This window comes from Triturus cristatus, chromosome 5_1 (assembly GCF_964204655.1).
Source record: "Triturus cristatus chromosome 5_1, aTriCri1.1, whole genome shotgun sequence".
In the NCBI taxonomy this organism is placed as follows: domain Eukaryota; kingdom Metazoa; phylum Chordata; class Amphibia; order Caudata; family Salamandridae; genus Triturus; species Triturus cristatus.
Window position 1 is genome coordinate 773690820 of NC_140587.1, and position 13477 is coordinate 773704296.

General features: G+C 40.8%; 1 protein-coding gene across 3 annotated transcripts in view; it reads right to left on the reverse strand.

The window, feature by feature from the left end:
• The window catches only part of RBBP8 (RB binding protein 8, endonuclease), a 513323-nt gene that overhangs the window by 100617 nt on the left and 399229 nt on the right, over positions 1-13477 (reverse strand). For all 3 annotated transcript variants that reach the window (XM_085605771.1, XM_085605770.1, XM_085605772.1), the window contains exons 13-14: positions 9390-9481; positions 298-406 (exon numbers count right to left, since the gene is read on the reverse strand). In XM_085605771.1, the coding sequence (XP_085461897.1) occupies positions 298-406; positions 9390-9481 (201 nt within the window). The remainder of the gene's footprint in view (positions 1-297; positions 407-9389; positions 9482-13477) is intronic.

The following is a 13477-nucleotide window of genomic DNA, read 5'->3' on the forward strand; positions in this document are numbered from 1 at the left end:
ACTGGTTTACTGCCACTGTTTGCGACTTTTAAGGACACATATGACATGAGCATGTATGAGGTAAGAGAGGATAGTGGTAATAACGGTCGTGTACTGATTAAGAATCACGTTCCTGGCAGACATAACTCTTGTTATGTGATACTGAACTGAAAGGTCTAGTAAAGACTTTCAATCATTTGCAAAACAAAGCCCCTGAGCACACTAAACAAACAGCACAGACAATCTGTTATTAGTGCAGGTTAAAAGAAATATTATAAACAAAATTCAAACGAACAGACAAGCATTAAAATTACACACCCGGACTGTCTTCTCCCAGTGCCTCTTGTTTTCTCACTCTGTACAGCATACTTTCGCTAATGTAGGTGTTGTCCTCTTCTTCACCTTCTGCTTTTGCATGATTTTCCTCCTACGCATACACGATATATTGAATACACTTTGGAGTACAAGATATATTCGAAAAGTATTCATCATAAGAATTACATACCGATCAATTAAACCATTATAAAAAAATTCTTACATAGGGTGATTGGTAAGTATATAACATCAAATCTAGAGCTAAAGTTACTTAAAAGGAGTTTTACTCATCACAATTACATTGGTTTTCATGAGACTAAAAAGGTCAGTGAATAGCTGACTAGCAGATGGCATAAATATGTATAAGAACTTGAACTCAAGACCAAGTTAGACAAGCCTCTCAAAATATTTGTATAGAATTTACAACGGGACCAGGCTGCTAATATAGCAGATTCAAGGCTGAACAATTGGTATGTTTGTTTTCATGTAAACCTCGTCCACTTACATTTTTTCAGAACTGAATTAACTATTTCATTTTTTAGTGTTAGCATACTGGTAATAAACATGCAAGGACCTGTCGCAGATTCTTCCTTTATTCCTCAAAACTAGTTAGTGCCAGCTATTTTTAATTATCAGAATAAATTACTGTCAGTGTTTTAGGAGTTGTATATGCAGATGCTGCAAGGGCTTTCTCATACATTACGGACTGTAAAACATGTAAAATAAGAAATGAACTATACTTCTTTGACTTCTTGCAAAAAAGTCTAATACAGCTTCGGGTAAAAAGAATGATACTGGTGAATCAGTCCTCAGTTTATGAGTTTATCTGAACTGGACTTTCCTTCCAAACGGTCAATAATTTAGAGTCTTCGCTACATGCTAATCCAGGAAGAAGACAAACCACCCATGGACCAATAAGAAAAATGATCAAACAAATTATAAAGCAGCATCCAAGTGGAAAGATTAACTAGTACAAATGCTGAAGCAATAAATGCTCTTCGTTGTATAAAGTGAATTGAACTAAAGCCCTCCTAAATGTCAGAAATTACCACAAGTCACAAACTGCATTGTAAATCACAGCAATCAAATCTAAGCCCATGAAGAAGTCATTCCCCTCACTAGCACAGGAAAAAACCCGAAATCACCCTCTTTTGGTGTACGGGATCCAATTGGTTTTATATACTAATATTTGCCTGTCAATCGTGTGGTTATACCTATAAAACACGTGAAGGATGCTGTACAAACTAAACATGGGTGTATAAGAGGCATTTTAGAGACATAATGTAGTACTAGCACATCCGGGCGCATTGGGGGTGTGGTACTCTGAGTTCAGGCCGAGAGTTATGAACAGATAAGTTTTGGTATAACTGGACAGGCAGGTTTTTTTTTTAGTAGCTTCCTGAATGCACGCAAGTCTGGTTGAATCCCAGGGATGGAGGAAGACATTTTTGTTTCTCAACAGAATAAAGAAAGTTTTGCAGCAAACATCACAAATAATTCCCACTAGCCCAAATAATTCATGTAGGGGATACCTTCATCACTACTAACCCACAAATTTCTTCAAAACATTTACTTGTTCATGAACTCTAGCTCATCTAAAAACATATTCTTGACATACTAAACAACATTAAATCATGCATTTAACAATTATTTAACCCCTTCGGTGCTCATGACGGAACGGTTCCGTCATGAGCCACGGTTGAGCTGTGCTCATGACGGAACCGTTCCGTCATGACCACGCCCGCGCAGGAATAGATCAGCACAGCAGGGGAATCCGTCCAGCATGGAAGGGGTTAATTCCTTATTGCAATAAAATCACAATATTGCATCATAACACTTCAATCACTGCAAAATAAAACTGAACAAACCCCAATCAATTCTTGCATCCATACCAGGCACCCATAATCACACACACTCAACAAACTCCTCCCGACTCCCGCGGATATCTTCTTAACACACAAGGAGGCCCTTCTTTAGTCTTCATTGCTGTGTCTAAGGACTCTACAATATTGAAACTCTCGGTGAGACATTCGATTTTAGTGAAAACTGTTAGCAATTTAGAACCCTATTTGACTTGGAAAATGACACGTCATCAGCGACTCCAACTGATATATTTTAGGTTACATTTATTCCCGCGACTAGTTTCCTCTAATCATGGCTGTTTTAAGGATTTGGAATTGCCCCTATGCAACTGTGACAACGTCTCGGTCACCGACACATTACATTTTGTTATGACTTGTTCTAAACATAATTACGACATAAGCTATTGCGACCAATTTTAAAATCCATGAATTTTACTTAAGTCAAGCCAGCACTATTGTATTTTCAGGTTTTAAACTCACCTACAATATGTTTCTTTCTCATAAGTTATCTTTCTGGGGTTCTCTTTTTAACCAACTTGTCTTTTATGATTTTATTTCTAAAATTGAATAAAGATTATGTATGTATGTATGTATGACTATGGATTAATTATTGTATTATTATTAATTTTAATATGACCCATTGTTATTATGTAGGACAATTAGTGATCGGTCACTAAACAGAACAAGCACTGGAAATGCAATAGGTCCGCCTTTGTTTATGTTTAAGCAATTTGTTTTGCTAATGGTATTGTTTTTTAGCTTTTTAAACTTTTTTTTTTTTTTTTTTTTTTAACTCCCCAGAGGGTCCCTTGCTTTCTCTTCCTATCGCTAGCAACACCTTCAGCTAAGTGTTACATCCGCCCGCACCTCTATTACATTGTGACGTAGCAGTTATGGGCTGTGTGCTTGGTTAAGAAAATCAAAACAAGCATTGGTAAACACGAATGTTGATCTGTTAACTGTGACAATATCTGTAAATCATTGTTTAAAACAAATAAAAGATGTAGTTTTTTATTATTTAAATACAATGTTTTAAAGTACCTATTGTACCTATTTAAATTCAAACTGGGGCACAGGAACTTTTAAAAACAAGCACTGTGAAAGTAAACAAAAGCAGCAAGGGCGCTCACTCAAGAATCTTCCCTGCTCTGCGTAGCTCCAGTCAGACCTCTTGGCTGTAAAATAAAGGGTAATAAGCAGGTAGTTGCAGTTTCTGTTGGGGCTACTCGCTTTTGTAGCGGCTCCAAACGGATCGCAACCCCCAATTACGCTGAGACGGCCCGCACCTCGGGCGGAGTCGTCGATGTGCAGGCCGGCAGGCAGGTCTACCGCTGATGCGAGTCGCACCTTTTACTCGGGCACAATTAAAGGCGTAGGGCGGCTAGCAAGTCTACCACCTCTCACTCGGGCACCGTTATCAAATGCGTGGGCCGGCTAGCAGGTCGGCTCGCAGGGCTACCGCTGATGCAAGCCTTACTTCTTTGATGATTCCTTCGCTGTTGCATGGATTGGAGCATGGCTTCACTTGTCAATGCAGTAAAGACGTCCCGCTGCCACGCCACGGCTTACAATGGTTCCGGTCCCAATGCAACTTCTCCTCCGGACTTGGGACAAAGCGGTGAAAGTGAGGCACGCAGTACTTGGATGATCACGCTGCTAGCTCCCACGACGGCCACAGGGCCGGGCAGACTATAAGCAGACACACGCACACAGCGTTTGCAGCGGCAGAACTGTATTTTTATTAGCGCAGAAGCTAAAGCACTTGATCGTTGCCAGAAGTGGGCAGAAGTCATTTTAGGTATTTATGAAAGTTAGAGGTATTGGCTTTGAAATTGACAGTGTTTTACTTCTTTTTTTTTTTGTTTACACTGGAATGTATGTTGTATGTATGTGATTATTCTCAGAAGGATGCGCTTGTTGAATCAGATGTGCATTTAAGAGACTCAGGCTGTGTCTAGTGGAAAGAGACGTCCACGGGGATGGGGCCTTCAGATGTGCCACCCCGAGTAGGGTTTGTTAATGCTGTTTTTTTTCATGTTACTACAGCGCCGGCAATGCATACGTTCCTGCCAGTGGGTGTTCATCACCATGTAAGGGCAGCTGTGGATTGCCTGGAGATTGCCGAGTGGCCCTTATTCGTTTGGTGGAGGGAAAAGGGGTAGCGTCGTGTTTCCTTGCCGTTTTGGGCAGGAAGGAAGCCTGCATATGGTGATTTAATGAAGGGCGTGGGCATTATATCTGCTATACCTGAGCAAAGGGTGCTGTCCAAAACGGCTCGTAGTTTCAGCCCAAGCCACGGCGGCCATGCCCTGCATACAATATTAAAGCGGCGTGTACTCCGGGAGCTTGCTGGGGCGCGGCCTCGGTGAAGTGGCTCCATGCTCATAAAGTGAAACAGCAGGAAATGTGTGTGAAGAGCAAAATAAAAGGAAGAATGAAGTGTCCGCGCTATACTAATAATGTCAGAAAAAGGCCACTTTAAATAAAGTAAATAAATAAAATAGTGTGGTCAAGTAGCACAAAGGGATTTAGTGTGGAAGAGTGGCGCGTGCGAGCTTTCTTTGTTGAGAGCGACCGTGGGAGGACACTTAATGAAAAAAAAATAAGCAAAACTACGTGGGCGCGCAATACGAAGGCTATGGATGTGGGGGAGGGATGAACAATGATGCGTGTGAGTAAGTGGCAGCACAGCTTTTTTATGAACACGGTGCACAGGGAGAAGAGCGGAACGCGCTCATCAAAGAAAACCGTGCAAAAGTGCACCAACACAAAGGGTACAAGGGCAACGGGAGGGGGTGGGAGCAAAGGCAACAGGGACAATGGGTAGCGCTTGCAGATGGTAGATATTCAAAACGAGAGCTGTAGCAAGCAAGCGAGCAAATGAAAGTTTGGTGAGCCGCCTGCAACGAGACACGCAGCCACCATTTAAGTATGCAAATTATGAGTCCAGATTGTTTTCAATTAACACAGCGCCCGGCTTGCAGGCGTTCGTGCAGCAGGGGGAAGGGAGGAACGGAGTGTATTTAAAATTTTGAGCACAAGGCTGAGTTAAAAAAAAGCACATTGTGCCTGCAGTGAGAGTAGCTGAGTAATACAAGAAAAAAGTGCTTAGCGGCTAATTAAGAGACACTGTCTCCCATCGCAAGTAAAAGATCCAATCCCAGGGGGCGGGGCCAAAAGAGGACAGGGTGTCAACCAGGAGGGACCAAAAAACCTCCTGTGCAATCATCACACTACGTTCAGCATAATCTATGACGAGAAATGACGCGCACAAATGAAAATTGCAGGCGGAGCTGAGACACGACTTCTGGAACCATATTGATTTCAAGAAGCCCTCGCACAGCGAGAGCAGCGCATGCGCACTGCTGATGCCAGGCGAGACCTAAAAGAGGACAGGGTGGCAACCAGGGAGGACTAAAAAGCCTCCTGTGCAATCATCACACTATGTTCAGCATAATCTATGATGAGAAATGATGCGCAAGAATGAAAATTGCAGGCGGAGCTGAGACACGACTTCTGGAATCGTATTGATTCCAAGAAGCCCTCGCATGGCGAGAGCAAGCGCATGCGCGCTGCTAACGCCAGGCGAGACCTAAAAAGTGACTAGTCTAAGAAGGTGGTGCTTTGCGGGCCGCTAGTCACGTGCCTCATAAATAAACAGAACTTATGTGTTTATTCACCGGGTTCCCACTGAGTTGGATATGGGAACTTTTTATACAAGTACTGGGGAATTGACTGCGATGGCCCAAAAAACACCTGTAAAAGATCTTGATTACAGATGAGTAAGGTAAGGTATGTGGGGGGCATACTACTAAGGATGATGACCAGTCATCCGTATTTAATGCAGTGAAAAAGATACTAGTTTAAGATGACGATAACTTAAGGACCGCTGGTCACGTGACTCAGGAAGCGTCAAACAGCAGATTCCCATTTATTTTGGTGTTGGGAATGATTTATATAAACAGTGGGGACTTCATCACTACGGCCGCTGAAATCACCAATGGAGGATCATTGCTATGAATGAACACGGTGCAATCAAAGTATCCAGGACATGTAGGAGATTGCCGGGTTTTCTTTTTATAAATCAACGTGAGTGACTGCAATGTAAGGTTGAAGAATGTGGTAAGAGGACTTTAGTATTGGAGTGTTGCAGGAAGCCTGAAGCACAGTATGAAGTTATGAGGACAGTGTGCTAGTTATGATGGCTCATCAATCATGCCATATGCTCGATGAGCTTCATAAACGCCAGTAGTAACGCATGAGCCAAGAATGTCCTCGTTGTTTGATAATAATTGGTGGTTACTAACAAACAGGACTCTGTGTATTAGAGATCTTAAGTAGCAGAGAGCATGATACAATATGGCACATCGATTTATAACAACCATGGATAGTATTATAGACATTTATTTTTCAATTGAGTGGCTTCATGTGTGTAGTCTTAGGTTGTCATGAAGAAGAGTAAGTACATCACATATTTCCAAATGTGTCTGGCGTCTTTTAAGGATATAAGTGATACCGACATATGCCCTATGAACCTCTGTCACGGTAAATCTTTTTTTTGAAAGGGTTGAATAAGGTGCATGTGAATTTAATTATGGCCCTTTTGTGGGTATTCTTATTTGTAGGAGGATGTTGTAGGCATAATGCCTCTTTTATCCCTACTGAAAAAGAGGGACGAGAGCATCATTGACTTAAAGTTTATGACTGAGGGCATATGTATAGGGACTTGTTCTATAATGTATAAGTTTGGCACAGTGGAATGGAATGTGAGGCACATTTAGGTCACTGTAATGTAAATGTGGAAGGACACATGAGGAATAAGTTCTCTTGGGTAATCTATCTGGGCATATAACACACCATATCTTTGGTGTTTGAGTCTGTCCAGCCACATGATATTGACTCATGAGAAGTAGTGCACTTGGAAAAATCTGGTGGAATCATCTATGCTAATGGTTTTTAATTAGATAAGTTAACTTTTTGATCTTCTACTGACCCACTTAAATATATAAAAAAAGTTTATTTTGTTCAGACCAAACCCCACATTTTTTTTATTAGGAAAAGGACACCAAGTGAGGTCATGAAGAAGGTGGTTATTAATTCTCTCACGCCACCGAAAAACATAAGTTGGCCCTCATTGGAGTTCCCTGGCTAAGATACAGCAATGAAAGACTGAAGAAGGGTCTCTTTGTTGTGTTGTTAAGAAGGTATCCAGTGGAGGAGTTTGTTCAGAGTGTATGATTGTGGGTGGCTAGTATCAAAGCAAGAATTGATTGGGGTTTGTTCTGTTTTGTTTAATTTTGCGGGGATGAAAGGTTTATGATGAAATATTGTGTTTTTGTTGCAAGGAATTAAATAAGTATGCTAAATGCATATATTAAGGACGTTTTCATATAAAACTGTGGGACATCTGCATATTGGTTGATATGGATGTCAAATCTTTGAATACATCTAAAAGCGGCTCAAGATAGAGGTTAAATAGTAGTGAGGCCAGAATTGAGCCTCGAGTTTCAATGCAGATGTTAGTAATGAGCAATTGTTTCCAGTTTTTACTAGGTGGCCGCCGCTGTGGAAGAAGGATGTGAACTAGGTTACAACTTTAAGGCAAACATCTATTATGAGTTGGTGAGCTTTAATAGCCTGACCTGGTCCATGGTGACAAGAGCTGCTGAAAGATCCAGCAGGAATGGTAGGCAGGAGTCACCTCCATTCATGATAAATGTTCTTAAGAACCTTCTAGGAAGCTGGCTCCAAGTTAAATTTAGATCTGAAGCCATACAGGTATGAAGTAAGGAGATTGCTTTCATCAACAACTTTGGTCAGTTGAATGGAGACACTTTGATCAATTGCTTTCATTTTCCACAGTAGGTTAGTGATTGATTTGTAACTGGAGGGGTTGCAAGAGTCTAAGTTGGGAGCTCTTTAACACTTGTGAGGAAATTGGTTAAGATGCCTTGCGCTACAGAGGTAATGATTAATAGACACCAAATATTCTTAATGGGATGGTAATGTGGCGTTGATAATTTGGGCTGGATTGTATTTTGGAAATGGTTAGTAGTATTCAGAGATTTGATTATTTTTGAGATCCTCTATAGATATCAGAGCATAGTAGAAGTGGCAGTGGTTTCTGGCTGAGGAGCAAATTCCTGTCAAGCATAGCGTTTTTAGCTACCATGAGTTTCAATTTGCCACTTAAGTAACCATGGACTCCACACAACTTGAGGATTCAGCCATGGTGGACTTCTGAGTAGTGGGAGTTTTCTCGTGTGTGAATTTGAATAACATCTTGGCTTGGTTATTTGAGGTTTTGAATATAGTTTATTTTGGAGTTGACAATGGCTTTCTTCTAGTTTGTCCTAACTGTTTCAAGTTTAGTCAGTAAGACTGGAGAGTTGGAGATATGGCAAGCCTTTTTTTGGTTTGTGGAGTCTTTTCTTATGGGTAAATAGTTTGTCCGAGAACCAAGGTACGGGTTTGAATCGCCAAGGAATGAGTTTCAAGGGTGAAGCTTTATTGTTTTTTGCCACAATTAAATAAATGCAACCAGATATTGGCAATGTTGAGAAGAGAAAAAGCTTATTTGTGAATTAAAGCAAAATGGTTGTCCCTGATGGGAGTATAGGTGGTAGAGTACCCAATATCTCCACAACAGAAAGCACGACACATTATTTCCCACTGACAAAATGACTACTCAACCAGTGTACTGCTAAACCTAGACGGCACACATTACTATGACATGAACTTTGTTAAAAGAAGAAGTTAACATAAACCTTTAATTTAGGCAGGAAAATAATGCATATTAAAATGTAAATGACTGATGTTGGAAGCATACACTAGCATTATGCACACTTTAAATGTTAATCTAAATGCTACTGATGAATACTTATTGCTCAAACATATTAGGTACCCGCACCAAAACAGTTGAAATAAAATTTTCCAACACAGCAGTTGCAATTCTAGAAGGAAGGAATGCAATAGAACTAGTAATAGACTTAAAGATTAAAAAAGAATGCAAAGAAGTACAGGCACAAAACAAGTGAAAAGCAGAGACTGAGCCTTCTTGAGGGTAGAGACTCAGCAGCCATGAAATTCATAGGAACGTGCAAATTAGGGAGGCACTTTGTAAAATCGTTACAACAACAAAAAGGAGTGCAAAACGTGTAGGAAAAGGCGCAACAAATCCATTAAGAAACATGTAGTGAAACCCGCAGTGAAGAACATATACAGTTTCTGTACCTTAGTATCAATCATGGTTACATCCATTTTATACTGGGAAAGATCTGCACCTGGATCTATACTCCACTGCATGTTCTCCAAGGAAGGTTTACCTTAAAGAACCAAAGAAACAATTCTGAATTATAATTTTAAAGGAAGTAAGAGATTACCAAGATATGAACTAGATACATTTTAAATAAAACATGTGCAATTCATAGTCAAATCTTTCAAATATGTTTACTTCCTGCAGGGAATATAGGCCCTGTCTAGAGTTTCTATTGAAGTACATTTTGCTCTGCTCCCTAGGATAGATATATACAAACACATATACTCAATAGGCGTATCTTGTAAGTAAAAGGCATATTTGTGAATACCAACAAAAATATCGGTTTGTGGTTGTGCCTTGTCTTTCGCTTGCCCATGTCTTTTAACAATGCTTTTCTGATGCCTAATCATAAATGGAATCCTTCAGAAATCTGGTGTATTTTTGACTGTCCACATTACAAATTAATATACTTCGAAAGTGAATCACAATCTCAGAATTTACATTGGGTAATTATTTTTCTACAACTAGTTTTAATCTAGGCAATTTACAAAAGAAAAGAATCAATTGAAGGAAACCCATGGAGTTTCCAGCAGTTTTCAGAGTACACCAACAGCATTACCCAATCATTGATTACAACTTACGGATCAAAACCAACATCCTAAATATTGCACGGAATAGAAAACTGCTCAAACATTTCTCAAACAATACATCATCAAAATTATTTTCCTACAACTGAGCAAAGTAACCAAAACGGAGGCAATAAGGCTATAAATTGGCTTGACTAGCATTTGGCATAAGGTACTGGTAGCTCACATGAGAAAATAGTACACTAGAGCACACAGAAAATGAAAGCAATATTTTGTGCATTTAGACATGACTGCAGGTACAAATTAATCTTTCCTCAACATCTAAATGTTTGGAGGTGAAGTTTGACCGTGCCCAAAATGGCTGGCTCCCACTAAAGTGCCTGTGCCATCCGGAGCCTCCCTGGAAAATACAGCAGACCTGAGCCTCTCACATCGCAACATGGAGCAGACCTGATGCAGGGACAAGGGGTGCCGCTTGAGACCCCTTTTATCGTCCCTGGTGGAGTGCATCACACCCAACGACCCGGAGAGCGGGGTCGCCCTCTCCTCCACCGGCCTGCACGGCGCTGAACTGGGATGGGTTCCACATACCTCAGGGCCCGGAGGAGGGCAGGTGAGCACGAGGAGGACGCTGCGTAGTGGTGTTGGCTTGGTGTCGGGCCTGGATGGCCCCAGATATTGCACCACAGGAGATCTGCAGGCCTCGAATAGCTTCAGCTCCTTGAGCTTTACTGAGGACGGGGATGCCGTGCTACACCAGTGGGCTGTGCCCCTGCCCTAGTACGCACACAGGAGGCCTCTTCCTCTCCTCGACCCAGTATATGGAGGCTTTGCCAAACTAAATACAGATTGGCCTCTTTTACTCTTCTGATGCACACGTCCTTATCAGTGGTTTACCCAACAGATTGGTGAGAGACCACCTGACGAAAGAAAGAGGAGACAAATTCAAGGCTGTGTTGGATGGACTGCTGGGGCCTGATCAAGGTATTGCCTTGTCTTTTCCTGCACACGTAGAGGATACTTACCAGGTGGCCTTATTTGTAGCAGGGCAGGACACCAAACATATATCTCACAGAATATGTCGAAACTAAGGTATGATGCTGCTATGGACATTGAGCATTGAGTTCTCTGCAGACAACCTTGCATGCTTGGAATCTATCACCCATTGTGGGTCCGACGGCGGCACCGCAGGTTTAAACTGAGAGACTTTGGTACAGATTTGTGAAAAATATATAGGAAACAATAATTAAAAAGGTATGGTAATGTACAAATTATTCAACATCCATGGTTAAACATGACTACCAAGAAAAAGGAATTGATTGAAAATTCATTCTTTAATGTTTATTGTAGTGATATTTGAAAAATTATATCATTTTTTTACTTTTTTTCTCCCTTATTTTTCCTTTTCTTTCCTTCTCCCTTATTCATTCAAAGCAATACTTATACAAGCAAACTATTATAGCGTCCTAACATGTTTTGTCTAAACCTTCCTTTATCAATATATGGTTTGCCGGACACTATACAGTTGCGTATTCAATCATAATACAAATTTTGTCAAACAAAAATAGTGAATAATAAACATGGCTTATTTCAGTCTACGCGCGTTTCGGCGTTCAGCCTTCCTCAGGCGGCCATGATATTCAAAAATCCTAAGACATAATAAAGAAAAAGAGAAAGAATAGTCTATGACAATTTGTACATACCAATTGAGTCAAGAGCACATTACATTAAAAAGGCCCTACATTGACCCTATACATATATACATATATACATCTATATACACTTTATTTATACAACACAAACCGTAAGTTGAATATTAAACAGTAACCATCTCTAATTTGAATCAAGGGGCTTCAGAGACAAAATACGATTTTTATCCATTATAATGACTTATACACTTGATACTTCACATCGTTTTGCACCTATTTTGCCTTATTCCCCCTGTATGTGAATATCCATCTCCTATATTTAGTTCCAGGTTAAGGAGTGTTCCAGTGCCCCTCTACGATCACATGACCAACCCACCGTGATTTTGGGAACCAAGAAACTTCATTAGCATGAACAAAATAACTGACTTCTTGTGTTTACTAGCGGGTCAGGCAATCCCTCGCTACATTCGCAGTTACAGTTTCAAGCTGCTAATGTTACCTTGTCTATTCAAAGAAAGTCTGCGTCCAAGGTTCCCTTTGTTAAATGGATGTTATATCACGTTCTATCTTTTCTGATAGCGGTGTTGTTAGTCGGCGGAATATGTACCAACCAATCACTCAAGCAGTTACCGAGTCAGCGACCATAGATGTACTAAAATAGCACCAGATAAAACAGAACAGCGTATTGTAATTCTAGTCATGATGCTAACTTCTATAGCTATTTCTAACTATTAAAGCGCCAGAAAGCACTTACTAGAGCAGCGGTTGTTCCGTATTCGTCCTATCGTTCTTCTCGGATATCTGGGGAGGAACGTATTTTGAGGGGACCACGTGTGTTCCTTCAGCGTTTTATCACAAGCTCTAAATAGGAACACATAAAGCGATTGGTCCTATTGCGGCGAGCCTAAGCATGGCATTAGTATAATACATTTCATAGGGGATCTGTCAAAACTTACCCGGTCACATTTGTGTATTTCTAATGCCCATTGTCTCGACTTGTTTCAACCGTTTCGCCGGCGTGATATGGGATATTTTAAATATATACCCGGATCGTCTGAACCTAGGAGCATATGGTTAATTAGATAAATCTGCTCGGTTACAGAATGCGCCAAAGCATACTCAGCATTCCGGTACGTTAAAAAACCGCGGAGCTCATTCGCCGGTGTGATCCCACAACACTCACCTCGCAGTGTAAGTCCTCTTTCCCTTTCACAGCAGATCACCAAAAGTAGAAAGGGGACTAGGCGTAGAAACGCTCTACTTATACTTAGAACTTCTCGGTCATTGGTCAAATCCCGAGAGCATTATTCTTCAGTTCGGGAGGAATACCAAGCCCTGTCCACCCTTAAGAATAATAAGGATGTAACCATTAAGGGGTGTGACAAGGGTGGAGGCATAGTGTTAATGGACACTGACCAATACGTAACAAACATGACCACTATGCTATCCAATAAAGATCATTATATACCTGTGCGGACAGATCCGACTAAAAGGGTATCCAAAATGATCAAAGATCTAACAAATCATGCTTTGGAAGATGGGGTCATTTGCGAAAAAGAGTTTACATTTTTGAATGTGGCAAAACCCAAGATGGCCTCAATATATGGAATCCCGAAAATACATAAAAGCACCACGGACCCCCCCTATAGGCCTATTGTGACCACCATTGGATCAACAACAGAAACATTATCTAAGTATGTTGATGCTCTGTTGCGCCCACATGTCCCTAAAATAAGATCTTATATAAGGGACACAACGGATATTATCAACAAAGTTGAACAAATCCACTTTAACCAGGACACACAACTTCTGGTCACGATGGATATT